This window comes from Ranitomeya variabilis, chromosome 3 (assembly GCF_051348905.1).
Source record: "Ranitomeya variabilis isolate aRanVar5 chromosome 3, aRanVar5.hap1, whole genome shotgun sequence".
In the NCBI taxonomy this organism is placed as follows: Eukaryota; Metazoa; Chordata; class Amphibia; order Anura; family Dendrobatidae; genus Ranitomeya; species Ranitomeya variabilis.
In genome coordinates, this window is record NC_135234.1 from 590221365 (window position 1) to 590247517 (window position 26153).

Genomic DNA, 26153 nt, shown 5'->3' on the forward strand with positions numbered 1-26153 from the left:
ATAAGTGTGACAATGTAATAAGAGAATCAAATCAACCTTTAACAAACAGATATGAATTATCCAAGAAGATTAACATTTTAAAAGTAGTTATATCTTTTATAAACCGTATTGGAAAATACACAGGGACTTATTACATGTCTGATCTATAACAACATTCTGTATGTAGTAAAGTTTGTAGCTGAAGTAAAGGAAAGATTTGCCCAATTTGTATGTTGTTTATTCGTAAAATGGACAACCTACAAGCTAATCTTAGGCGTGACGTGTATAAAATCAATCACTGAACTCTTTAATTTTGTACTTTTACAGAATTCACCAAAGTTCTAAATAATCCAAATTATAGCCTTCTAAATATAATGGTATTCTAAAGGAAAATGTATCAAGTCCAAATCAAACAGCAACTCGCCTAATTAGGAAGCATGCCGACTGTTACAAGAAAAGAATAGAAACAAGGACCCTTACCAGCTGGAAATACATACAACTAATTAGTTAATTCTACATGCTTTATCACAACACTTTATTGGTAAAATTTCTTGGAAGGAGCAATCAATCTTCCCTACAGATCAAAATGTTCTAACCTCCAAGATGGTACACTTTGTTTACACGCACGGTTATCTGTACTCTCGGGGAATATATTGCAGTGCATTTAACTTGATGCGTCACAGGAAACAAAGAACTGTACAGAGCGCCCACAGCCTCTGTTTGTATGTAATAAAGAGATGTATGACTAGATAAAATCTTAAAGGAGAAATGTATCTTAACAAACAAACAGACAAAAAAAAACAAGGTAACTAACTGACGTCAGTCATTCCAGAATTTATTTAAACGATCATTGTCTTTTCAAACAAAGTACAAGCAAATAGAATAAACTATGTAAAAAGTCTCATCAAAGAAATACCGGTAGATTATTTTTCTATAAGTGAAATAGGCATAGAACACTAGTGCTCAAAAAGGGAGATAGGACTGGCTGGATGCTGCTGACAGTTGGAGGTGGTCCTGTGTGATAGTACAGGTACTAAATAACTGAATGAATTGATACTACGCGTTTCAGGAAACAAAGTTCCACAGTTCACAGTCCCCCTTCATCACTTCATCAGGGTACACTCCCCATCTCACTTGGATGAAGAGGAATGAACCGTTTCCCACAATATGACTTTTAACTTTTTTTTTAGTTAATGCGGGATTTTCCCTTGGAATGGCAAGTCTGCCACTTTTATGTATCCACTGATTACTGACTATTCCTGGGGATCAATAAGAGCAGTATTTACCTAATGCACATTTTAATTGCCCTATCCTTACAGGTACACATTGTTATCAGCATATAATAATACAATTACCTACTTCACTTTAAGTGGCATAATTGCATTAATGTCTGTATTTTACGGTCTGAAGAAAACCTTTTATTCAATCATTTTTATTAATGCTAATATCCCATCATACATTGAATCATGTATTATATTTTATGCAGAGTCTAGGCCTATAACTTTTTTCCATACCCCCTTTCCTAGCTGTTTTGCACGATAGTATCAGTTCATTCAGATTATTTTTAAAGTTTGCGCCATTTCCTCCCAACATCCTGAATCCATTATTACACAGAAAAACAAATAAAATGAATCTCGCTCACCACAAGACAGACTGGCAGCTGACTGAGGGATCAAATTACAGCTGCCTATTGAAGTCTATGGAGACATGGAAATGAAAAAGAGAGGAAGGAAGGAAAGAGAGAGAAACACAAAGACTGTGCTGCTGCTTTCTAATAAGTGTTTATCTCACCACAGAGCTGGACTCACAAACACATTGCTCCATGCTGCGTCTGAATATGTGTTACAGGTAGACAGGAGCCCAGCAATGCTTCATTAGCTCTATGTATTTGTCAGTGAGACATCATAGCAGCTAGTCTTCTCCCACTAGCTCAGGGAGAACTGAAAATCAGAAAAGGCGCATGCAGATGTGAAAAATGGTGAAAAATGCTGGATACAGGTTATGCAGAAAAAGTGTAATTCCTGTCCTCTGAAGGGTCATTCCATATCAAGTGATCCAAATATGAATATTTTTTTTACCTTACGTCTTTAGATTTTTTTTATTTTTTGTTTTTATGAAGTACAACTTTAGTTAATTACAAATTAAAAGTTTAGAATTTTTTTCTTCATCAGTTAATTTTTTACAGATTTTTAAAGTTTTGAAAAAGCGCGGATTTTGGCCTGGTATGGCTTTACATTTTTTATCATATCTCGGGCTAGAATTAAGATATAGAGGTGGGAGAGGCATCATTTTTCTCAGAACGGTACTGGCTTTCATTTGATATGTCACAAGACTATGTTTCTTTATATTTTGTTTTGGAGAAATCAAATTAAAAATTTTGATGCGCAATTCTGAAAAAAACGTATGTTTTAAAATTGTGAAAACATGCATGTGTGTTACTCGTGTCCTTGTTTATATTTGTACAGGGATTCAACTTGGGATCTATCAAATTTGTATTTTTTTTTTTAAGCCTTGAATCATCTGATTTTATGTTTGTGTGAGTTTCTTCCTTTTTTCTTTTCAAATTACAACTTACTGCATTCAACATTTATATGTAACAATAAAGGAACACAAAAAACAAATACCAAAGTGCCAGGATAAATACATCTTAATCATCATAACTTGCTCAGCATTTTAAACCTGAATTCATTGAACAAGCCAAAAGATAAAAGGTGATCACATCCTCAAGTGTGGTTTTCTAAATAGTCTGATCCTAATTATATGTTAAAAACAAGATTAAAAGAACCAATATTTCTACCACCTATTTATACATGGAACAATTTTTTTTTCTACTATATCACTAAACATGTCATTTCTGAAGTGTTTAAGAAGAATAGTCCAGTAGTTAAATCCTCGTACTATAAAATATGAACTAATCAAACAATTAATAGTAGGTTTTTACACTGGCCTTCTATAATCAGTGTCCCTTCTAGAGGATGAAATGTGACCTTGTCCATCAGCGCTCACTAGCAATGGCCGTCTCCTTTTGTGTCAGAGTATGGACGGCCTGTCATGGTGCTCGGCTCCACCTGAGTTAGATCTGATTTTTGTTCACTTTTACAATGTCTGGTTTTCTTGGATACACAAAGGACGGCGCTGGACCAGAAGGTGCAGAAAAGTCACTTCTACGTCTTCATTTTCACAATCTTTGGAGAGTCCAGTAGCCGCCAGCGCTGATCATATTCACAGGTCACATCACCAGTTGTGTCATCCATTGCCGATCTTTTGCCGCCTTCTACCACGTCATGGACGTCACTGTCTTTATTTCCACTACATGGGATGACAGTCTAGTATTGCTGAGTCCCTGTGATGGGTTCTGCTTCCTGTAACCGATGTTATAACAAACTCTCCTCCTCCTCTTCGTAGTCCTGGTTTGAACAATACATGAACTGGATGTTAAGAATATGTTTCTCCCTCCATTTGAGGAGTTGCCTGGGTGATAAGATTTGGTGTGAATACGGCCTGTGGAGGCTGGAGCTGCCGGCCTGTCATCTGCTTTGCAGTCACCGTCTACCCCTGGTCATCCTCAGCCCTAACAAAGCTTCTCCTCTGTCCTCTCCTGCTTCTAAGTGGTAACATAATAAAATAATACAGTAATATCTAAAAATCATGGATTATTTGGTAAATCTAGACCCCACACTGTTAGACCACAGGCTGAACAGATCTGAAATCAAGATTTTTGAACTGACACTGTAATAGTCTTATTTTTTAAAATATGATCCCATCACGATCCCAACATGTTTTTTGGTACAGATGTGGCTAGGAGCATAGCAGGCACATGTGCAGTTTTTGAAATTTTTAAATTAAACGTTTTTTTCGGAAATGCGTTTTAAAGTTTTGCGCTTGCGTTCGCATAGGTAAAATATTATCAAAGATACTCTTGTGACATATCTGGTGAAAGCCTGTGGAGTTCTGAGTAGAATGGTGTTTATTTTGTTTCTCTATCTCTTTTCTAGCCTGAGTTATGGGGAGAAATGTAAAGGCAGGCAACACCGAAATTCGCACTTTTTCCGAACTTTGAAAATCAATAAAAAATAAAAAAAAATATCTAGAATTTTTTCTTCTTCACATTTTGCATTCTCTGACACCCTATTACCAAATAACAAAATCTCAAAAGAATTAAAAATATAGTGGTAAAAATCATTGGTTCACTTGATATGGAATGACCCTGAAATGAATGGTAGCGTAGGAATCTTTTCTTTCTTTTTCTTTTTTTTTTTTTTAACTGTCCTTCACTGAAATTCTCCAGACTGAGAATCATCTACATTCCACTCAAGAAACTTTGATTTTTAATAAATTGTTAAGTACTCAATTTCTCTACTACATAGAGTGCAAACAAAATTACTTACTGCAAACCACATGATAACTTGAGGAAGCCTTTTAAAGTACTATGTTTGTTCAAGCAGTGGGCTTAAATTAGATGTGAACATTTTTTATAGTCTTAAAAATACAGCTTTAAATGTTTCTTGTTATAAATATAAGACCAGAAGGCTAAAAAAACTAAACAAAAAATAGTCTATATATAAAATCTAAAATAAATGTGCATCATACCTTCTAGTGAAAAAGTTCCCATTTTGGACTCAAGAAAGTCAAACAGTGTACTAGGTGCAGAAGGTCTAGCATTTGATAGTTCATCGTCCGCTTCTGCCCGTGTTCTTCCACGACCTTTCCCTTTACCTGTCCGTAACACAAAGTACATTAAATATCTCACAGTTAAATTGTATTTTGGTTTTTATTCAGGATCATTACCTAAATTGTTCATTCAAAACTCTTCAACAAAATCTACATTACCTGTTCAACATGTACAAAAACAAAAGGGTGGAAGAAGTTGGTGGCATGCAAAAAGAACTCCTATATATCTGCTTGATGTAAACCAGTGATGGCGAACCTATGACACGCGTGTCAGTGCTGACACGCGTAGTCATTTTCAGTGACACGCGGCCGCCGGCCGCGGCCCCATAGAAATTGCATCCTTAAATTGCATGGCAAGCCGTTCCGATTTTTTATCGGATCGGATGCCATGCAGGAGGCCTGTAGGCCGAAACAACAGAGCTCCGGCGCAGAGCGTCTAGGCCTGGGACTTCCGGTAGACCCGGCACAGCTCCCGGAAGTCCCAGGCCTAGACGCTCTGCGCCGGAGCTCTGTTGTTTGGGGCGGCGTTGCGCTGCTCCCTGCTGCGCCGGCCGGAAGTTCGGAAGTCTGCTGGAGTGTACACGGCATGGATCCACCCTAGAAGCAGAAAGTGAGCGCCAGTGAGCAGGAGGTCGGCGGCGGCACAGGCAGGCTGGCTGCACAGCGGAGGGGGCGGCCTGCTGCAGAGCACGGCTGGCGGAGAGCACGGAGCGGAGCCGCGGAGAGCTGCTCATCGCGCTTCACTCTCCGTCACCGCAGCCAGCAATGCATGGCCTCCCAGCGGCAGGAGGAAGCAGGTGGACTCTGGCCACGGCTCATGCTCCCAACCCCCTCCCGGGGGGGAAACACACACACACTTGAGCCATTACTGACGGAGCTACGTGTGCTCCGAGGAAGCGATCCCAGGCCAGTTCAGAGGAAAGGAAGTGAACAAAAATCCTCAGAGGAGCTCATCACACGCTATGTATGGAGGGCGCCTGCCATTGTCGCACACTGCCCCTGGTGCCGCCACTAGAATGACTGGGGGTATTGTAGAGTACACCAAGGGCCGGAGGGAGAAAAGCAAAGGACTTTCACTAATGTCCTGGACAGTCACAGGACACTTCTAATTATAAGCTAGTGATTAGCATCTGCCCTGCACCCCAGCATCAGTGCACAGAAGGGACCCATCATCTGCCCTGCACCCCAGCATCAGTGTACAGGTGGGACCCAACATCTGCCCTGCACCCCAGCATCAGTGTACAGCAGGGACCCATCATCTTCCCTGCACCCCAGCATCAGTGTACAGGAGGGACCCATCATCTGCCCTGCACCCCAGCATCAGTGTACAGGAGGGACCCATCATCTGCCCGGCACCCCAGCATCAGAGTACAGGTGGGACCCAACATCTGCCCTGCACCCCAGCATCAGTGTACAGCAGGGACCCATCATCTGCCCTGCACCCCAGCATTAGTGTACAGGGGAGACCCATCATCTTAGTTCACGGCACCCCACACAAGTTAAATAATAGCAAGACCAACAAAAGAAACCAACTGACAGATGAACAAAGATGTCACTAAGCAAGTAAGTTAATTATAATTATACATATTTGTTATTTAAACTATACATGTCGCAAAATTATGGTTTTTTTTATCAAGGTGACACACCACCCAAGTTATGTTCGGTTATGTTCGGAAAGCTGGGTCTCCCTCAGAGGTCATGGGTCTTCCAGCAGGACAATGACCCAAAACACACTTCAAAAAGCACTAGAAAATGGTTTGAGAGAAAGCACTTGAGACTTCTAAGGTGGCCAGCAATGAGTCCAGACCTGAATCCCATAGAACACCTGTGGAGAGATCTAAAAATGGCAGTTTGGAGAAGGCACCCTTCAAATATCAGGGACCTGGAGCAGTTTGCCAAAGAATGGTCTAAAATTCCAGCAGAGCATTGTAAGAAACTTATTGATGGTTACCGGAAGCGGTTGGTCACAGTTATTTTGGCTAAAGGTTGTGCAACCAAGTATTAGACTGAGGGTGCCAATACTTTTGTCTGACCCATTTTTGGAGTTTTGTGTGAAATGATCAATGTTTTGCTTTTTGCTTCATTCTCTTTTGTGTTTTTTCATTTAAGACAAATTAAATGAAGATAATAATACCAAAGAATTTGTGTTTGCAATCATTTTCAGGAAGAAACTGAGTATTATCTGACAGAATTGCAAGGGTGTAAATACTTTTGGCTATGACTGTAGATGGATTGGTCTGCAGGCATCACGTTGCATTTGTAGAGCCCCTGATGTACCCAGTACAGTAGAAACCCCCCACAAGTGACTCCATATTGGAAACTAGACCTCCCAAGGAACTTATCTAGATATGTTGTGAGAACTTTGAACCTCCAAGTGTTTCACTACAGTTTACAACGCAGAGCCGTGAAAATAAAAAAAAATTTTTTCCCACAAAAATGATTTTTAGCCCCCACATTTTTATTTTCCCAAGGATAACAAGAGAACTTGGATGCCAAAAGTTGTTGTCCAATTTGTCCCGAGTACGCTGATACCCCATATGTTGGGGTAAACCCCTGTTTGGGCGCACGGGAGAGCTCGGAAGGGAAGGAGCACTGTTTTACTTTTTCAACGCAGAATTGGCTGGAATTGAGATCGGACGCCATGTCGCTTTTGGAGAGCCCCTGATGTGCCTGAACAGTGGAAACTCCCCAATTCTACCTGGAACCCTAATCCAAACACACCCCTAACCCTAATCCCAACGGTAACCCTAACCACACCCCTAACCCTGACACACCCCTAACCCTAATCCCAACCGTAAATGTAATCCAAACCCTAACCCTAACTTTAGCCCCAACCCTAACCCTAACTTTAGCCCCAACCCTAACCCTAACTTTAGCTCCAACCCTAGCCCCAACCCTAACCCTAGCCCTAGCCCTAACCCAAGCCCTAACCCTAGCCCTAATCCTAATGGGAAATTGGAAATAAATACATTTTTTTAATTTTATTATTTTTCCCTAACTAAGGGGGTGATGAAGGGGGGTTTGATTTACTTTTATAGTGTTTTTTATATCGGATTTTTATGATTGGCAGCTGTCACACACTAAAAGACGCTTTTTATAGCAAAAAAGTTTTTGCGTCTCCACATTTTGAGACCTATAATTTTTCCACATTTTGGTCCACAGAGTCATATGAGGTCTTGTTTTTTGCGGGACGAGTTGACGTTTTTATTGGTAACATATTCGGGCACATGACATTTTTTGATCGCTTTTAATTCTGATTTTTGTGAGGCAGAATGACCAAAAACCAGTTATTCATGAATTTCTTTTGGGGGAGGCGTTTATACCGTTCCATGTTTGGTAAAATTGATAAAGCAGTTTTATTCGTCGGATCAGTATGATTACAGCGATATCTCATTTATATCATTTTTTTATGTTTTGGCGCTTTTATACGATAAAAGCTATATTTTATAGAAAAAATAATTATTTTGGCATCGCTTTATTCTGAGGACTATAACTTTTTTATTTTTTTGCGTATGATGCTGTATGGCGGCTTGTTTTTTGCGGGACAAGATGACGTTTTCAGCGGTGCCATGGTTATTTATAACCATCTTTTTGATCGCGTGTTATTCCACTTTTTGTTGAGCGGTATGATAATAAAGCATTGTTTTTTGTCTCTTTATTTTTTCTTACGGTATTCACTGAAGGGGTTAACTAGTCAGACAGTTTTATAGGTTGGGTCGTTACGGACGCGGCGATACTAAATATGTGTACTTTTATTGTTTTTTTTATTTAATTAAAGAAATGTATTTATGGGAATAATTTTTTTTTCTTTATTTAGGAATTTTTATTTTTTTTTTTACACATGTGGAATTTTTTTTTTTTAAACTTTTTTACTTTGTCCCAGCGGGGGACATCACAGATCGCTGATCTGACAGTTTGCACAGCACTCTGTCAGATCAGCGATCTGACTGGCAGCGCTGCAGGCTTACCAGCGACTGCACTGGACCCGGAAGTAATCCCTGCAGGACCCGGATGCAGCCCCGCGGCCATTTTGGATCCGGGGCCTGCAGGGATAGGAGGTAAGAAACGCTCGGAGCAACGCGATCACATCGCGTTGTGCCGGGGGTCTCAGTTAAGCCCGCAGGGAGCCCCCTCCCTGCGCGATGCTTCCCTATACCGCCGGAACACTGCGTCATGTTTGATCACAGTGTGGCGGGGGTTAATGTGCCGGGGGGCGGTCCGTGACCGCTCCTGGCACATAGTGCCGGATGTCAGCTGCGATAGTCAGCTGACACCCGGCCGCGATCGGCCGCGCTCCCCCCGTGAGCGCGGCCGATCGCATATGACGTACTATCCCGTTACTGGGAATTAAGTCCCAGGTCACCTCGACGGGATAGTACGTCATATGGGATTAAGGGGTTAAATCTAAGTTTTAAATATTTTTTTGAAGTGGAATCTAAATGGCAATTTACTTTTATTGTATGAGTCCATCAAGTAATGACCACAAGGTATACCAATAGCAACAGTGCACATTAATAGACATCATGACAAATACAATTCTATTAAAGCACTCATATGAAAATATTAAGGCCGATATTCCAAAATCAAAAATGGTATCAAATCCAACATCAAGGAACAAAGAAGCATATTACTTCCACATCACAATTGGCTTCCCAATGGGTAGTTTTGGAGCTGAAATAAAATTGTATTTTAAGCTATATCTACTCGTTACACTGCTAGTATACATATAGTTCCTGGTGCTTTTGTAGTGTATGCAGTTTTGCTATGCGAGCATGTAGCACCAAGGATTGTATGTTGGCTGTGCCAGTCTGTTTGCCATATTTAGATAGTGGGGTTATAATCACTGCTGCAATACCATAAACATACAATTAATTTTACACATGTATAGAATCAAAAGATATTCTATATTTGTGTTATTTTGGACATTAATTCAGTGTTTTCTCTGATATCATTGCTTGATCCCTAATATAAAAATTGCAATGTTACTGTAGTTGTCAAGGACTAATAAGAGTGAAGCCATGACAGGCCTAAAAGCTTTTATGAAATCATCAAAAGTTATAGAAAGATATTAACACCCTAAAATCATATCTCGGGGTTACTGAGGGGGTGACAGAGGGAGCTGCTGTGGCTGATGCTGCATTTCTCTCTGATCCCTGCAGTTGCAATGGGTTTTCAGATGTATTTTGTATATTACCAACCTCCAAGGTTAAAGGGACTTAGCCCCTATAAGAATCATACCTCAAATAAAGATTTTAATCATTTAGTTGCCAGAAAAAAACACTCACAATTCCTTATGCAAATGAGGGGTTTCGGGGGCACACCTTTGGTGTGACTGTTACACCTCCTCAATTTGCATGCTGAAAACTTTATCATGTCTTGATTGACAGAACTCAATCAGCAGCTCAGCATGGACAATACAGGACCAGAGCTCACATGGTGTCATGGCTCCTGCCTACAGTCTGCAGACTAGAGCTAGTGTTGAGAGCCGACAATGACACTTAGCATGGCTGCAAAGTCCATGCAGTGCCGCTGATTGAGTTGTCAGTTAAGCCGAGCGCTAGCAATTAAGATAAAATTGAGGGGGCCAATTGAGGGGGCCACCTGAGTCCTTGGCCACCTTAATGGTGCATCGAAGCCCTCATTTGCATAGGATTTTTTTTTTCCGGCAAGTAAACCATTAAAATCTATACTGCAGTCCCCTAGATACACGTACAAGTGGTCTACTTAGTGGTTTTGGGGGCTGACAGTCTCCTTTTAAGAACGCTAGAAATGTACTCTTCAGATTGCATACTGATATACTAACTTCTAAACCAAAAATTAATTTACAACACTTGCAACTATATAAAGAGAATATCAAATCCAGTGTATTATAAATCGATTAACAAGGAAAAAAATAACCTTCACAGTCATATCAAGGATAACGCAAGTAAGCAGGAAAAGTAAAATGTACTCTAAAGCTTTAGAATTTCAGCTGCTAAAGTAAAAAATAATGGTTTATTTAACTTTGACGTATCCTACAGAGGTTGACAGTTATCCTAAATAGCTAAATTATTTCAGTTCAGCCATGTGAGACGCCTACATATGACAATTTTCCTACAAAGTTATTAGAGTTACACTACTTACAAAATGTTAGGGATATTTGGCTTTCTGGCAAAATTTATGGAAAACGGAAAAAGTTCACACTATAGTGATATCTTATCATTAAAGGGAACCTGTCAGCAGATTTTGCCACTATAACATGCAGCCACTGCCTTTCAGGGGTTATCTACATCATTCTATAATGCTGTAGATAAGCCCCCTCCCCGGTCCGACCTGCAAGTGAAGAAAAATAAGTTATATTATACTCACCCGGGGGAGCAGTCCGGTCCGATGGGTGTCGCAGGTCTGGGTAGAAAGAATGCTGTAGATAAGCCCTGAAAGGCAGTGGCTGCATCTTATAGCAGCAAAATCTGCTGACAGGTTCCCTTTAAAGTAGGTCATTTACGTAATAGCTTGCAATGGTGATTTCCTCATCTCAAACAATTTATTGAAAGAGAAGCCAACAACAGTGATGGGTATGCCCCAACAAAAATGTCAATTTCTCAATAACTTGTCATGTGACTTTGAGCATCAGTTACAGATTGACAATGACATCTCATGCTGTTCACCAGTTGATTTTTTGTCTGCTGAGGCAGACAAAAAGGGCGGCCCTCAGGTCATTGAGGTTCTGGGGTTGAGAGTTAAGAGCCTCTATATGGTGACTCAGCTGATTCCATAGGTTTTCTATGGGATTCAGGTATGGAGAAAGTGCAGGCCACTCCATTTAAGGTTCCCCAGTCTCCAGCAGCTTAAACCTAATGATACAACTTAGATGAGCTGGAGCATTGTCGTCCTGTGTTATCTGTGCAGAGGCCCAGTAACTGGATTAATGTTATTAAAGTAGTAGGGGCTTGTGACTGTACCATTTACAAAGTGTAGGGCAGTTCTGTATTGACTAGACACATCTGCTCACACTGTAACACTACCGCCAAAGACTCGTATGGTGACAACAGTGGCAGATACATAGCGCTTTCCTTGATGTGTCCAACATCAATGGGGGCCATCATTTCTGCTCAGTGTGAATAGATTTTCATCAGTGAACAATACTGAGGTCCACTGGTCCCTCATCCAGCGCAGATGCTCCCTGGCCCATGCAATATTATGACGCCTGTGCTTGGTGCTGTGGTCAGGTAGCCTTGCAGGTAGTCTAGCACGCAGACCACGCTGATGTAAACAGTTTTGAATGGTTTGACATGACATTTAGGTGCCTCTCACCTCCCTTAAATGTTCATGGAGTTGTGTGGCATTCATCATCTGGAAGGGCATTGTTCACAACTAAGTGGTCATCAGTGAGGAATGTGGCCAAAGAATGTCCACTTCTCTGCCTTTCTGTAACTCTTCCAGTCTCTCTGCATCTCAACCTGCTGATGACACCCTATGACACTCTGTGTTCAGTGGCCACTTCTGTCTAAGAACATCCTTCTTGAAACCTCGCAACAGCGAGGTCCTGTTCATCAATTGTCATCTTGATCTCATGAAGTCCCCCAAAATTTATCGGCCAATTCATGGGTCAAACACCTGTTGTGATATTTGTCTTTAAGCTCCTTGTTAGAGAACAGCAAGTTGTGATAAAGTACTGAAGCATTGAACAGTTGGACATGTGCATTCAAAAGTGTAGAGGCGGTCACATTAAGTTGACCTGAAAAGGTAAGCGTGCATTTTAGGTTCATCCTGAAATTTCACCCAAAAGCCAAATATCCTTAGCTTTTTGGGAGTAGTGTATGTGTTAAAACAATGGAAAGGCAATGTATCCTACTTGTGCACTGTAAGGAGAGTTTATGCATCTGTACTCCAGATTCATCATAGCATGAATACAATTTTCGAAGGTCCAGACTACACAAGGTTTTGGTTTTTTTTTAAACTCAAGTAAATATTTTTTTCCATTGGAGGATTATTATCCTGCTCAGAAGCACTTGAAAATCAAATATAACTGAAATTACAAATAAGTTTAAGTATGCTTCAAATAAGGCACTGATAAACATTTTGGGAATATATTTCTATTATGTTACAAATTAATAGTGATCAAAATTGGTAATTACGGCACTCCTGTGGATGGTGCTGAAGTAGGATCCTATCCCATGTAAATCTTGTAGAAAACTTGGTACTCAGGTAAAGTTGCAAGAAGATAATGTTATTGTGTGCAGGCAATCCAAAAATAAAAGACAACGTTTCTGTACTACAATGACCTTTGCCAGTCGGACAGATTGTAGTATGCACAAGGTTACTGGCACAAAAGAATGCTCAGGATCAGCATAACATGCTGCAGCAGTGTGCTGCTGATCCTGAGCATTAATTTCTGCCTAACCCTGTGCACACTGCAATCTGTCTTTATTTTTTGATTGATGCACACAATAAAATTATCTGCTTACAACATTTACCTGAGTGCCAAGTTTTCTACAATTTAATAGTGAGACTGCACATGGAATATTGTTTAGTTTTGAGCACTACTACGCAAGAAAAACACAATACAGCTTGAGTGAGCGCAAATGTGGACCACTAAAGAAGTAAATGGAATAATGGAAATACGTTATGTCTTATAATCTGCAAAATACAGTATATTACTTTAGTATGCATTTATTTTGTACTTGTAACTTATAAATTATGACCCTAGTCATCAAATATGACTACAAATGAAAAAAAATCCATGCAATTGTGGATAGAATGGACATTGAGTTAATTGATGAAACACAATGACAATATGACTGAAACTAGAATCCAAGTTACATGATCAGATAAAGCTCCAACTTGTAGACATCAGCCATTCATTCTGATACATGATGTATACCTCGCGGTGGGGGTCCTTGAACAGGCTTTGGTTTGCTGCCAGCAAGAAGGAAATTTAGAGCTGCCTCCAAATTGTTGCTGAAGTCCATGAGTGCCTGCCTGGCTGCTTCTTTGCTGAAGCCCATCTCTGTGATGTGTCTCAGGGCCTTTTCATCAACCTTTAATAAAATGAAAATACATAAAAAACAAGCTAGGCCAAATTCTGTATTCAAGCACAATACTTTCAATACTGTAAACCTATTCACCCTGGTGATTTCCCAAAGCATTTAAATAAAGCAATGCAAAGAATCAAAACACAAAATCCCCCAAAACAAGATAATTTATTTAATATGATGATTCTCTGATAAAATAGAAAGGCTTTGAAAGAAACAGTAAAAGGAGCATTCAAACGACGTACATGGAACATCTGCAGAGAAATGTAGTCTTTTTAATAAAAACATGAAATGACATGAAAAAAAACAACACAGTGCAGGGCTTAAAAAAGCTAGAAAGATTTACTGTCGCTCTAACAATTTGCACATTAAAGAGGAGATCTTATATTGATCTTTCAGTCTTCAGCGCTGTATTTTTTTCTCACAATATTTAGTTGGTTAGGACTAGAGCAATTATCAAATGCAATTACATTACTGAGTGACAAATCATATCTTCCATCGTAAAAAGGTACTGGGATCAAATGACTAAAAACAAAAAAAAATTAGATAATTAGAATAGAAAACCTATTCCAGAAATGTACAAGCTAAGCAAGACATGGCGTTTTATTAGCATGTCTAATCGAAACAATATCACCATTGTCGTGGGGCACTTACAATTCAGCTACTGTTCTCAAAAATAATGTTTCGCTCCTGAGGTACAGATCAATAGTTACATTTCACTTACTGTAACAAAATAATGGCCATATAAGCTGGTACACATCACATCATTATTACTGTGCACCTTAGGCCTCTTTCACACTTCAGTCTTTTGATGTCAGTTTGAAACCGCCATTTTCGTCAAATAGCGGATCCGTCATTTTTTTTTTTGCGGATCCGCTAGTTTCCCATAGACATGCATTAGTGACGGATTGTAGCGGATGGTCATCCGTTCCATCCGCCATGTGACGGATCCGTCGAGATTTGGCGGACGTCATCTAGACATTGACGGACATTATAACGTTTTTTGTCTGCGCCGAAATGGCGGTTCGCGACGCATCCGTCGCGTCCGCCATTCCTTAGAATGGCCGCCTATGGGCGACGGATCCGTCGCGACCGTCATTTCGGCGGATCAGTCGCCCCAATCCGCTTTTTCAATTGCGCATGCTCCAAAAAGTAAATACTTTTCCCAGACAACCCCCAAGTAACGGATCCGTCAAAAAAACTGATCCGTTAGAACCGTTTTCTCAACAATTGTGACGGATCCGTCGATCCGTCACTATGTCGGAGCAGACTGATGCCAAACAACTGAAGTGTGAAAGAAGCCTTATAAAGACAAATTATTATTTAAAGGGGTTGTCTGAAATAAAATTTGTATGACAGGTCTATTGGCACACATCATAAAACCTTATGATTGTGCTTATGATTAGACGTCTAGCATCTAAGAATATCACTGACCTGAAAAACTGTCCTGTGCAGGTATCTATTTGTTAGAAAGTGCACATGAATTTCTTCTAAGATTCATAATCATTCAGCATTAAAGTATTTGTCCAGGCATAGGTATTTAATGACCCAGATACAAAATAGGTAATCAATAGCATATAAGTCGGGGGTCCTTACAGCCGGAGCCCCAAACACTAAGCTCCTTTTTGCTTCATAGCCAGATAGCTGACAATACTTTGAATGCTGAACGCAGCCCAATTCAAGTGTAGCGGCTGTTGCCGACTACTGCAGCGGAGCTCCTGTTCTTTTGTGTAGAAGGTGCTCAACAGTCCCCTTTAAAGTGTTTACATCTTTCTGCCGCCGGAATAAAAATCATCAGATTGTTGATGGCGCCAGCAGTCGGACCCACACCGACATGCCATCAATAATCTATTGTGTTGATCGATCATTAAATACCTATGTCCAGATAACCACTTTAGCAAAAAAAGGAACTACCGTACATGCAACAATATACCACCACTTTCTAATACTTGGGATTCTATAATCAAGGAGAAAGCGGCTTTGCCACTTAACTTAAAAAGCTGTTCCCAACTGGGACATTTATGGGAGAGTAATAGGATATTCCATAAATGTCTGATAGATGCAAGTACCAGCTTGTTCAGAATATTCAGACCTTCCACTGAAAAGCTGTGCATGCACAACCACTTCTCCATTCCGGACTTAGCCCTGCTTTCTAAACTGATGAGGGTCTCGATTAAGGCCTGCATTTATTTAAAATGCATGGCAGTGATAGGTATCACATTTTCTAAATGGGAACACCACTTTAAGCTGTAATAGACACAAACAGGATGCCAAAAGAATTGTGTTTGGGAGAAAGGAAAAAACTTTTATTGGGCTCCACAGCCCTAATATTATACTGCTAGGTGGCGATCCCAGCAATCAGACACAAGCCAATTTCCTATTTGTGGGATACACTAAAGACAGAAAATCATTGGAATGAATCACAAGCCACTTTGAAAAACATCAAACTAGCTGCACTAATAAGAATGAGCTCAAAGAAAAAACGAAAATGAATTGAAATGAATTACTGTACTCTTTCAGAAACTCTTGTATTCAAAAGGTTGACCCCAATAAAAAAGGAAAAAATTCTAGATGTCCTTATATCTAATTCTAAGCTTTATACAGTACAGACCAAAAGTTTGGACACACCTTATCGTTTAAAGATTTTTCTGTATTTTCATGACTATGAAAATTGTACATTCACACTGAAGGGATCAAAGCTATGAATTAACACATGTGGACTTATATACTTAACAAAAAATTGTGAAACAACTGAAATTATGTCTTATATTCTAGGTTCTTCAAAGTAGCCACCTTTTGCTTTGATGACTGCTTTGCACACTCTTGGCATTCTTGGCAAGAGTGTGCAAAGCAGTCATCAAAGCATAAGGTGGCTACTTTGAAGAACCTAGAATATAAGACATAATTTCACACTTTTTTGTATATAATTCCACATGTGTTAATTCATAGTTTTGATGCCTTCAGTGTGAATGTACAATTTTCATAGTCATGAAAATACAGAAAAATCTTTAAATGAGAAGGTGTGTCCAAACTTTTGGTCTGTACTGTACTTCTAGAAAAATCACATCTATATTTTACTTTTTATTGTTAATGTGAAAATGCAAAATGAATCTCACTGTGCTAAAACAGTTACATGATAATAGAGACCTAAAAACAAAGTGTACAATTAGAGGATGTAATTTACTGTTATCAAAAAAAGAAAATCAAATGTATATGTGTGCAATTAGTCGAGAACATAAGTTTCGCATACACACATACTGTAATGACAAACTAAAAAATACAATTAAAATTATATAAATTTCACAATATTCAGCAATAGAATAATCAACGATGAGTAAAGGCATTACAAGTATTTAAAAAAATCAGACTACTTTCTATCATTATCTATTGATTGAGAGACAGCCTTATAAGAGAAAAATATCAACAAAGTGACATAAAAGTCTAAAAACAAAAGAAACAAAGAACTGGACACACATAAGGAAGCTTAACCTTGGGAAGTGTGGCATTATGAGGAAAAAAAACTCCACTCCCTTCTTTAGTGTTAAATTTCCTTTGTCTATATTTGAATAAAGGTATATACTTGTCTTGCTATGTATAATAGTTCTGACATAGGGAAAGTGCAGTACCCAGGTAGTCCACAAGATGGAGTGCTGATGGATTCTAGGTAGTTCATACACTGCAGTTTACTTTAGGAGGGGTCAGCTGCAGTTAAGGGAGGGAGGACTTCCACTAGGAGTCCGTCGAGCCAGGGTGCCCGAACCATCTGGACGGGCTATAGAAGCAGTGATCACATAATGTTCTAAGTTGGAGCCCAATCACGGCAATACAGAAGGGCAGGTCGCTCACATGTGGCAACTTATAGCATAGGCAAATGCCCTCAGATACGTTGCGAAACGGCTCAGGGAACCCCAAGCAAAGTAAGTTTGGACAGGGATGAGCCTATTGAACCGTATGATACTGTCCAACCCGGGCATGTGCCGTATGACAAAGAAAGGAGTACAGGGAAGAGGAAGAAGTGTGCTTAATGGAATGTGTTGATGATGCTATAATCAATATGGATGTGCTGTGTAAGGAAACCAAGTTGTTCATTTGAAGTTGAAATGGACTGTCTCGATTTCAGCAAACCCGTCTAGAGGGAGCCTACAGAAACGCAAAAGAGTCCTTGACGATGCCGGAAGTGAAGCCACAGGTATGTAGAGCAATGAGTACTGTCTTCATGTGATGGGAGACCAGGTCACGACTACACAGCTGGCCTCGGTCATGACTAAGGCCCTGTCTCTGCCCCCCCCACATTAGCACAGATGCGGGTGTCCAAAAGCAGAGTGTAGAAAAACTATATGGAATAAAAGGCGCACGATAACCAGTGAACTGTCTTTGGTTACGGCTTTAAAATAGTTGGAACCTAGAGTAGCTAAGTCTTGTCCTGCTAGCAAACTTACTTTAACAATTTGGCTATGCTCACAGGATTTGCTGCACTTTTCACTGCAGTTTGTTGTGCATGCTGATAAAGTTTAGTGCCCCCCCCCCCCAACAAAAAAAATTATGCAAATTCCTTAGGTTTTTGCACCAATAACGAAGCAAAACCTGATACCTGCGTTTTTGCTGCATTTTTACACTTACTCATTGTTTTCTATGGGTATAAAACTATGCAAAACACTGAAAAAAGGTGACATCCTGCAGTGTGCAAAAGCGCAGCAGTTTTCCAATTCAGTCAGGAAAAAAACAATGTGTGTGCATGAGATTTCTGAAATCTTATAGCTTCTGATGATACTGTAAAAGCCAGCTTAAAATTTGCATAAAAAATGCAGCAAAAACGCAATGTGTGAACATAGTCACAGAAACAACGTAACAAATCAGTTCAGTAAGAGCTTGTCTAAACAAAAAACTTTTAGTCGAGTAAGACTGGAATAGAGAGACGACTCCATTGCGCGTTTGGAGAGCCCCTGATGTGCCTAAACAGTGGAAACCTCCCACAAATTACCCCATTTTGGAAACTAGACCTCTGAGGGAATTTACCTAGATGTGTGGTGAGCACCATGAACATTCAGGTGCTCACAGAAATTTATTACGTTAAGCCGTGAAAAAAAAAAAAAAAATCTATTTTTTTCCACAAAAATGTTCTTTTAGCCCCATTTTTTTTATTTTCATAAAGGTAAGATTAGAAAATTAACCACAAAATTTGTTGTGCAAGTTCTCCTGATTATGCCAATATTCCATCGGTGGAAAGGAGGAACTGTTTTAGCACACGGCAGGACTTGAAAAAGAAAGGAGTGACGTATGGAACGCAGCTTTGATGGAATGGTCTTCGGTTGTTATGTTGTGTTTGGAGAGCCTAAAAAGTTGTAAATCCTCCACAACTGACCCTATACTGGAATCGGTCTAGTGTTTTCCTGGTATTATGAATCCTTCAATGTGGTGGCATATGTAAGTTGTGTAGAATGCATCAGGTTGGCATACGCGAGTAGTGTAGATTGCATCAGGTTGGCTTACAAGAGTTGTGTAGAGTGCATTAGGTTGGCTTACGAGAGTTGTATAGAGTGCATCAGGTTCGCATACACGAGTTGTGTAGAGTGCATCAGGTTGGCTTACGAGAGTTGTATAGAGTGCATTAGGTTGGCATATGCGAGTAGTGTAGAGTGCATCAGGTTGGCTTACGAGAGTAGTGTAGAGTGCATTAGGTTGGCTTACGAGAGTTGTGTAGAGTGCATTAGGTTGGCTTACGAGAGTTGTGTAGAGTGCATTAGGTTGGCTTACGAGAGTTGTGTAGAGTGCATTAGGTTGGCTTACGAGAGTTGTGTAGAGTGCATCAGGTTGGCATCTGTGAGTTATGTAGAGTACATTAGATTGGAATTCGTAAGTTATGTACATCAGGTTGGCTTACGAGAGTTGTGTAGAGTGCATCAGGTTAGCATATGATGTATGAACAGGAGAATGCAGCATGGAAAGGTTTAAAGGGAACCTGTGACCAGGAATAATGCTGTTAACCTGAAAATATGGGGTTAATCTGCAGGCTAACAGCGTTATTATGCTGTCCAGCGCCTGCACGCAGCCGAATGCAGCGGGGAGAAAATGATCTATATTCTCCATTCCACAGAGCGGCCAAATCAAAAACCACAACAAGTCAAGTGACATTTACATAAAATGTATTTGTAGGTAAGAGCAGCACAACACCAACCTATTATTCCATATCTTTGTCAGACCAAGTGGACTGATATGGTAGTGTCACCAGGCCCAGCTCTGATTGGTGCGATAGGACGATGACATCAATCGCATCAATCAGAGTGCTCAGAGGCGATTTGACCTCAGTATGACCGCCCTGCACTTCTTCATTCTAGGTTTGTGCAGAACGGTCCTACTGCTGCTCTGTCGTATAGTGCTGCGCCTTGTGGTGCCATCACTGCTGTGCCATCACTGCTGGTATTGCTGCCTCTGTTGAAGAAAGATATCCTTGAGCCCTTCTTGACACATTCCTGATCATTCCTAATCCACTCCAATCCCCCATTTTCACCATCTCACCCTATTCCTAACCCCCTGTCTAATCCACCCTTTCTGCCGCTAAGAGCTAATCAGTACTCGATTTTTGGCAGATTTCATTTAGTTTGTGCAGCAGCCGAGTGCTGATCATTGACGCGAATCACTGATCGGCACCCGTGCTTGCTGTTTTTCAGGCCATTTTTTTGTCCGTGTCTATATTTTCGCTCTCCCCACTTAGCACCACCTCAGTGCGTGCATCCTTCAACCGCCGAGGCGCTGATCAGACATACATGCTCGCTTTTGGCAAAGACTTTTATTTTTCCCGTCTTTTTTTTATCTTCTTTTTGCACCACATCCATGCATGCGTCCTACAGCTGTTGAGCGCTGGTTGATGACGCACATACTAATCGGCCTCTGGTTGTTGTTTTTTTTTCCTCTGTGAAAAAAAAATCAAATCAAATAATTTACATTAGTTGATAGGACTAGATTAGGGGCAGTAAAAATTTACTGTAGTAATCAGCATCCACTACAGTATTTTTTACTGAATTTAGTTAGGGTAAGTGTCAGATAGTATACACCATATGACTAGATTGGGGACATTATACTGCAGTAATCTGTGAGTGTATATATCCTACAGCCGTCGAGCGATGACCAGCACTGATCGGCCTCCAGTTGTTTTTGGTGTGAAAAAAGAACAAAAAAAAATTGATTAGTTGATAGGACTAAATTAGGAAAAGTAAAAATATACTGCAGTAACTAGCACATACTACAATTTTTTTTCTATTGAACACAGCCATGGTTAATGTCATATAGTTGCGGGCGCACAGTAATTTTTCTTTTACGGATATCCGTTTAGTAAGTACCGTATATACTCGAGTATAAGCCAACCCGAGCATAAGCCGAGGTGCCTAATTTTGCCTCGGAAAACTGGGTAAGCTTATTGACTTGAGTATAAGCCGGGTATGCATTGTCCCCTCATCCCTGTCCTGTTCTGTGTGACTCCCCCCTTTCCATCCTTGTATGCATGGCTGGGCTCCCCCGTGCTTGTATGCATGGCTGGGCTCCTCCCGTCCTCCCCATCCTTGTATGCATGGCTGGGCTCCCTCTGTCCTTGTATGGATGGCTGGGCTCCCCCATCCTCCCCAGTCCTTGTATGCACGGCTGGGCTCCCCCATCATCCCGTGTCCTTCTATGCATGGATGGGCTCCCCCCTTCCTCCCCTGTCCTTGTATGCATAGCTGGGCTTCCCCTGTCATACTCACCCTCCTCGCGCGGTCCCTGCAGGTCCCTGCATCTCCGTTGTCCCGGCAGCTCTCCTCTCCTGTGCTGAGCGGTCACGTGGTACAGCTCATTAAGCTAATGAATATGCACGCGACACCTATGGGAGTGGAGACGGGTGCATATTCATTACCTTAATGAGCGGTACCACGTGACCGCTCAGTACAGGAGAGGAGAGCTGCCGGCGCCGGGACAATGGAGATACAGGGACATTCAGCAACGGCACGAGGAGGAGTATGATTTCACAGCTGCCAGTTCCTGCCTCTGCTCTGCCGCTCCCCCGCTGGCTTTCTGGACAATGACTCGTGTATAAGCAGAGGGGGGCGTTTTTAGCACAAGAAAATGTGCTGAAAATCTCGACTTATGCACGAGTATATACGGTAGTTTGTTTTATATTTTTCCAAATTTTTATATTCTTTTTATTTCTAAATTCTTTGCCTTTTTTTTTTCTTTTCTAAATAAAGGTTTACATCAAAAAGGTGAAAAAACGTTTGGCTTGTCCCAAACACAGTATTCAGAGCAGAGGATGCCTACGTATTCCTTGCCTCCGTAACTGATAGTGAGGGAGACGGTCCCACCTTCAATTATTCTTCCTCTAGTGATACCAAACCGCCACGGGGACACCCAAAGACAGAAAATGAACCAGCGTCTACCGTTACTGAGTCCATATGGACCTCACCTCCTGAAAATTATGAGCCACAAATTCTTCATTTTGTGGCGCAATCATTAGTCCAATTTAACACTAGTGGCTTCACAGAAATTGACTTTTTCAAAGTCTTTTTCTTTTAGGATTTTGTAAATCTCATGGTGTCACAGACAAATTTGTACACACAACAATTTTTATCCCAAAAACCCACTTCATCATTTGCGAACTGGACCCCAGTATACACCATAGAAATTATGACGTTTTGGGGCCTTATTCTTCACATGGAGATAGTGAAGAAGCCAGAAACCCAGCAGTATTGGAGTGTTGACGCTTTGTATAACACTCCACTGTTCTGCATGGCTATGCCCCATACACGCTTTGAGGCCATCCACAATTTTTTGCATTAAAGTGATAATGCATAATATTCTTCCCGAGATGACTCCAACTTTGACCAACTTGTCAAAGTCTGGCTGTTCATTGAGCACATCAGCAACAAGTCTGCTGAGGTGTATGTTCCCCAAAGGGACATCTGCATGGATGAGTCCCTAATACATTTCAAGGGAAGGCTCAAATTCTGGCAATACCTTCCCAGTAAGAGGGTTAAGTTGTACTAAGTTCCACAAACTGTGTGAGAGTGCACCCACAGGTTTAGGGTTTATGAAGGGAAGGACACCTGGATTCAACCCCCCTAAATGCCCCCCTTGTCCTGAGAGTGAGTAGGAAAATGGTGTGGGATTTGGTGCACCCACTGCTGGATCAAGGTTATCACCTTACTTAGATAACTTTTATACCAGAATCCCACTCTTCACGTCCCTCTCTGCGCAAGCTGAGAGAGAGAACGCTAATTGAGCAGTTGCTCAGAAAGGATGAGAGCAGAATGTAGTGACAACATAATGGTGATCAAATACAAGGAAAGAGGGATGTCGTTTTCTTGACCACCATTCATGGTGATGGCAGCACTCTCACCTCTGTACAAGGTTCCTCTACTCAGGTGACCAAACTAGTCTGTGTCCTGGGGTACAACCAGAACATGGGGGAGTTGATCTCTCTGATCAAGTCCACCAGACGTACAGTGCCATGGGAAAAGCCAAGGTGTGGTACAAGAAGCTGACCATGCACAATGTATATCTCTTTCGTGCTAGCACAATGTACAGGCCATACCGGACTTTCCTTCAGTTCCAGGAGGTAGTGATCAAGGCCCTATTATTTAGTAGGTAGGAGCAGGCCCCAGTACTTTCGGAACTGAAAGTGCCCATATTGTACCAGGGCAATATTTCCCCGGTGAAGTCCCTTCAACTACAAAGAGAGGAAAGTTGCAGAAAAGGTGCAAAGTATGTTACAGAAGGGGGATACAAAAGGACACCATTTATTAGTGTGACACTTAGGCTAGGTTCAGATTGCGTTATAGGTAGTCCGTTAAACGGACTGCGTTATAACGCGGGCTGCAGCGTTTCCGAGTTCGTTACCGCTAGCGCAGATAGAGCATCTGCTAGCTCTATCCGCGCTAGAGCAAACGAATTTCGGCATTTGCGTTAACGCAGCCGTTTAACGCATGTGTTGTACGGGCTGCATTAACGCAATGTGAACCTAGCCTTACCCTGGTGTGTGCGAAAGCCTGTTTCAGAGTCTACCACTCGTCCATGGACTAATAAATTTATTTCTGACTTACACAACTCACATATGCCAACTTGATGAACTCTATACAACTCATATGCCAGAAACAGAAAACCCAGTTGCATATTACATGTGAAACATGGCAGCAAAGTTGGTGCAATAAATCACAAACAAAAAGAAACAACTCCAAGCAATCATGTAGAAACAGGAGAATGTAGAGTAGAAAGGATTAAATGGTGATTTTTTAATTAGCAAAGTTCTTTAACCCCTTACTGACATCGGACGGTATAGTACGTCCGATGTCAGCTCCCCTGCTTTGATGCAGGGCTCCGCGGTGAGCCCGTATCAAAGTCGGGACATGTCAGCTGTTTTGAACAGCTGACATGTGCCCGCAATAGCGGCAGGTGAAATCGCGATTCGCCCGCCGCTATTAACTAGTTAAATGCCGCTGTCAAACGCAGACAGCGGCATTTAACTACCGCATCCGGCCGGGCGGCCGGAAATGACGTCATCGCCGACCCCCGTCACATGATCGGGGGTCGGCGATGTGTCAGGACAGTAACCATAGAGGTCCTTGAGACCTCTATGGTTACTGATCGCCGGTAGCTGTGAGCGCCACCCTGTGGTCGGCGCTCACAGCACACCTGCAATTCTACTACATAGCAGCGAACAGCAGATCGCTGCTATGTAGCAGAGGCGATCGTGCTGTGCCTGCTTCTAGCCTCCCATGGAGGCTATTGAAGCATGGCAAAAGTTAAAAAAAATGTGAACAAAATAAAAAAAAATAAAAGTTTAAATCACCCCCCTTTCGCCCCAATCAAAATAAATCAATAAAAAAAAAAAATCAAACCTACACATATTTGGTATCGCCGCGTTCAGAATCGCCCGATCTATCAATAAAAAAAAGCATTAACCTGATCGCTAAACGGCGTAACGAGAAAAAAAATCGAAACGCCAGAATTAAGTTTTTTTGGTCGCCACGACATTGCATTAAAATGCAATAATGGGCGATCAAAAGAACGTATCTGCACCGAATTGGAATCATTAAAAACGCCAGCTCAGCACGCAAAAAATAAGCCCTCACTCGACCCCAGATCACGAAAAATGGAGACGCTACGAGTATCGGAAAATGGCGCGATTTTTTAATTTTTTTTATTTATTTTTTTTTAGCAAAGTTTGGAATTTTTTTTCACCACTTAGGTAAAAAATAACCTAGTCATGTTAGGTGTCTATGAACTCGTAATGGGGAATCATAATGGCAGGTCAGTTTTAGCATTTAGTGAACCTGGCAAAAAAGCCAAGCAAAAAACAAGTGTGGGATTGCTCTTTTTTTGCAATTTCACCGCACTTGGAATTTTTTTCCCGTTTTCTAGTACACGACATGGTAAAACCAATGATGTCGTTCAAAAGTACAACTTGTCCCGCAAAAAATAAGCCCTCACATGGCCAAATTGACGGAAAAAAATAAAAAAGTTATTTCTCTGGGAAGGAGGGGAGTGAAAAACAAACACGGAAAAACGAAAAATCCCACGGTCATGAAGGGGTTAAGAATAACAGTTTTTTTTATATTAAGTGTGTAAAAAAAGACAAACAAACGAAAGACAGCCATGGGTACATCAAAACCACAACAAATCAAGCAAGTTACATAAAATGTATTCGTAGGTAAGAGCAGCACAACACCAACCAATTATTGCATAACTTTCTCAGTGGACAAAAATATATGGTTAGGAAGGGCATGTGAATTATGTGAATAGACTCAGACTGTCAAGAAAAACGGAGGGCAAGACCCCGATGTGCGTTTCGCATGTTAGGATATCACTTTCTCAAGGGAATGCTGTATATAGTACTAACCAGGACCTTTTATCTCCCGGGTAACGGGCTACATGGTGACTAGGCTCACCGAACTAAATCATAGATAACTGAATGTGCCAAATCACTGCATCTTCTCCAAAATGCTAAACGGTACAAGGTGCCTTTTACTGTAAAGGGGCTGTCTGGTGGTTAAAAAATGGTCATACTCCTGTCCCCAGCTGGTCTCCTACTTCCTGCTGCAGTGATGGCACCCAGACACAGAAGCATGTGACAGCTGCAGCCAATCACTGTACAAAATTAAGAAGCGTTCATATATTGAGCAAGAAATACAGGTCATGTGTAAATTCTTAGAGGGAACATTTAGAAAGCCTTCACATTCAGCTTCTATCTATTACAATAGCAAGCAGTTTACAAGAGTTGTGTAAATTGAATTACTAAAGAGTATCTAGATGAAACAACCATTACCATATTCATTTACTTGTCATTATAAAGTATACAAAAAGCCTTGTTCACAACACAAAACAAAATCACCAAACATTTGGCTACAAATAGTAGAATCACAGCTAGCAGCATCCCATGTGATGATCCCCCAAATATAATCATTTCCAGCTCATGACTGAATCTCAACACCTTTGGACTTCATTTACTGGTATTAAACAGAACAG

General features: G+C 41.0%; 1 protein-coding gene across 1 annotated transcript in view; it reads right to left on the bottom strand.

Moving 5' to 3' along the window:
- TDRD3 (tudor domain containing 3) overlaps nt 1-26153 on the bottom strand; it is a 414934-nt gene that overhangs the window by 82667 nt on the left and 306114 nt on the right. Inside the window, exons 9-10 of the mRNA XM_077297273.1 lie at nt 13514-13670; nt 4570-4695 (exon numbers count right to left, since the gene is read on the bottom strand). Of these exons, the coding sequence (XP_077153388.1) occupies nt 4570-4695; nt 13514-13670 (283 nt within the window). The remainder of the gene's footprint in view (nt 1-4569; nt 4696-13513; nt 13671-26153) is intronic.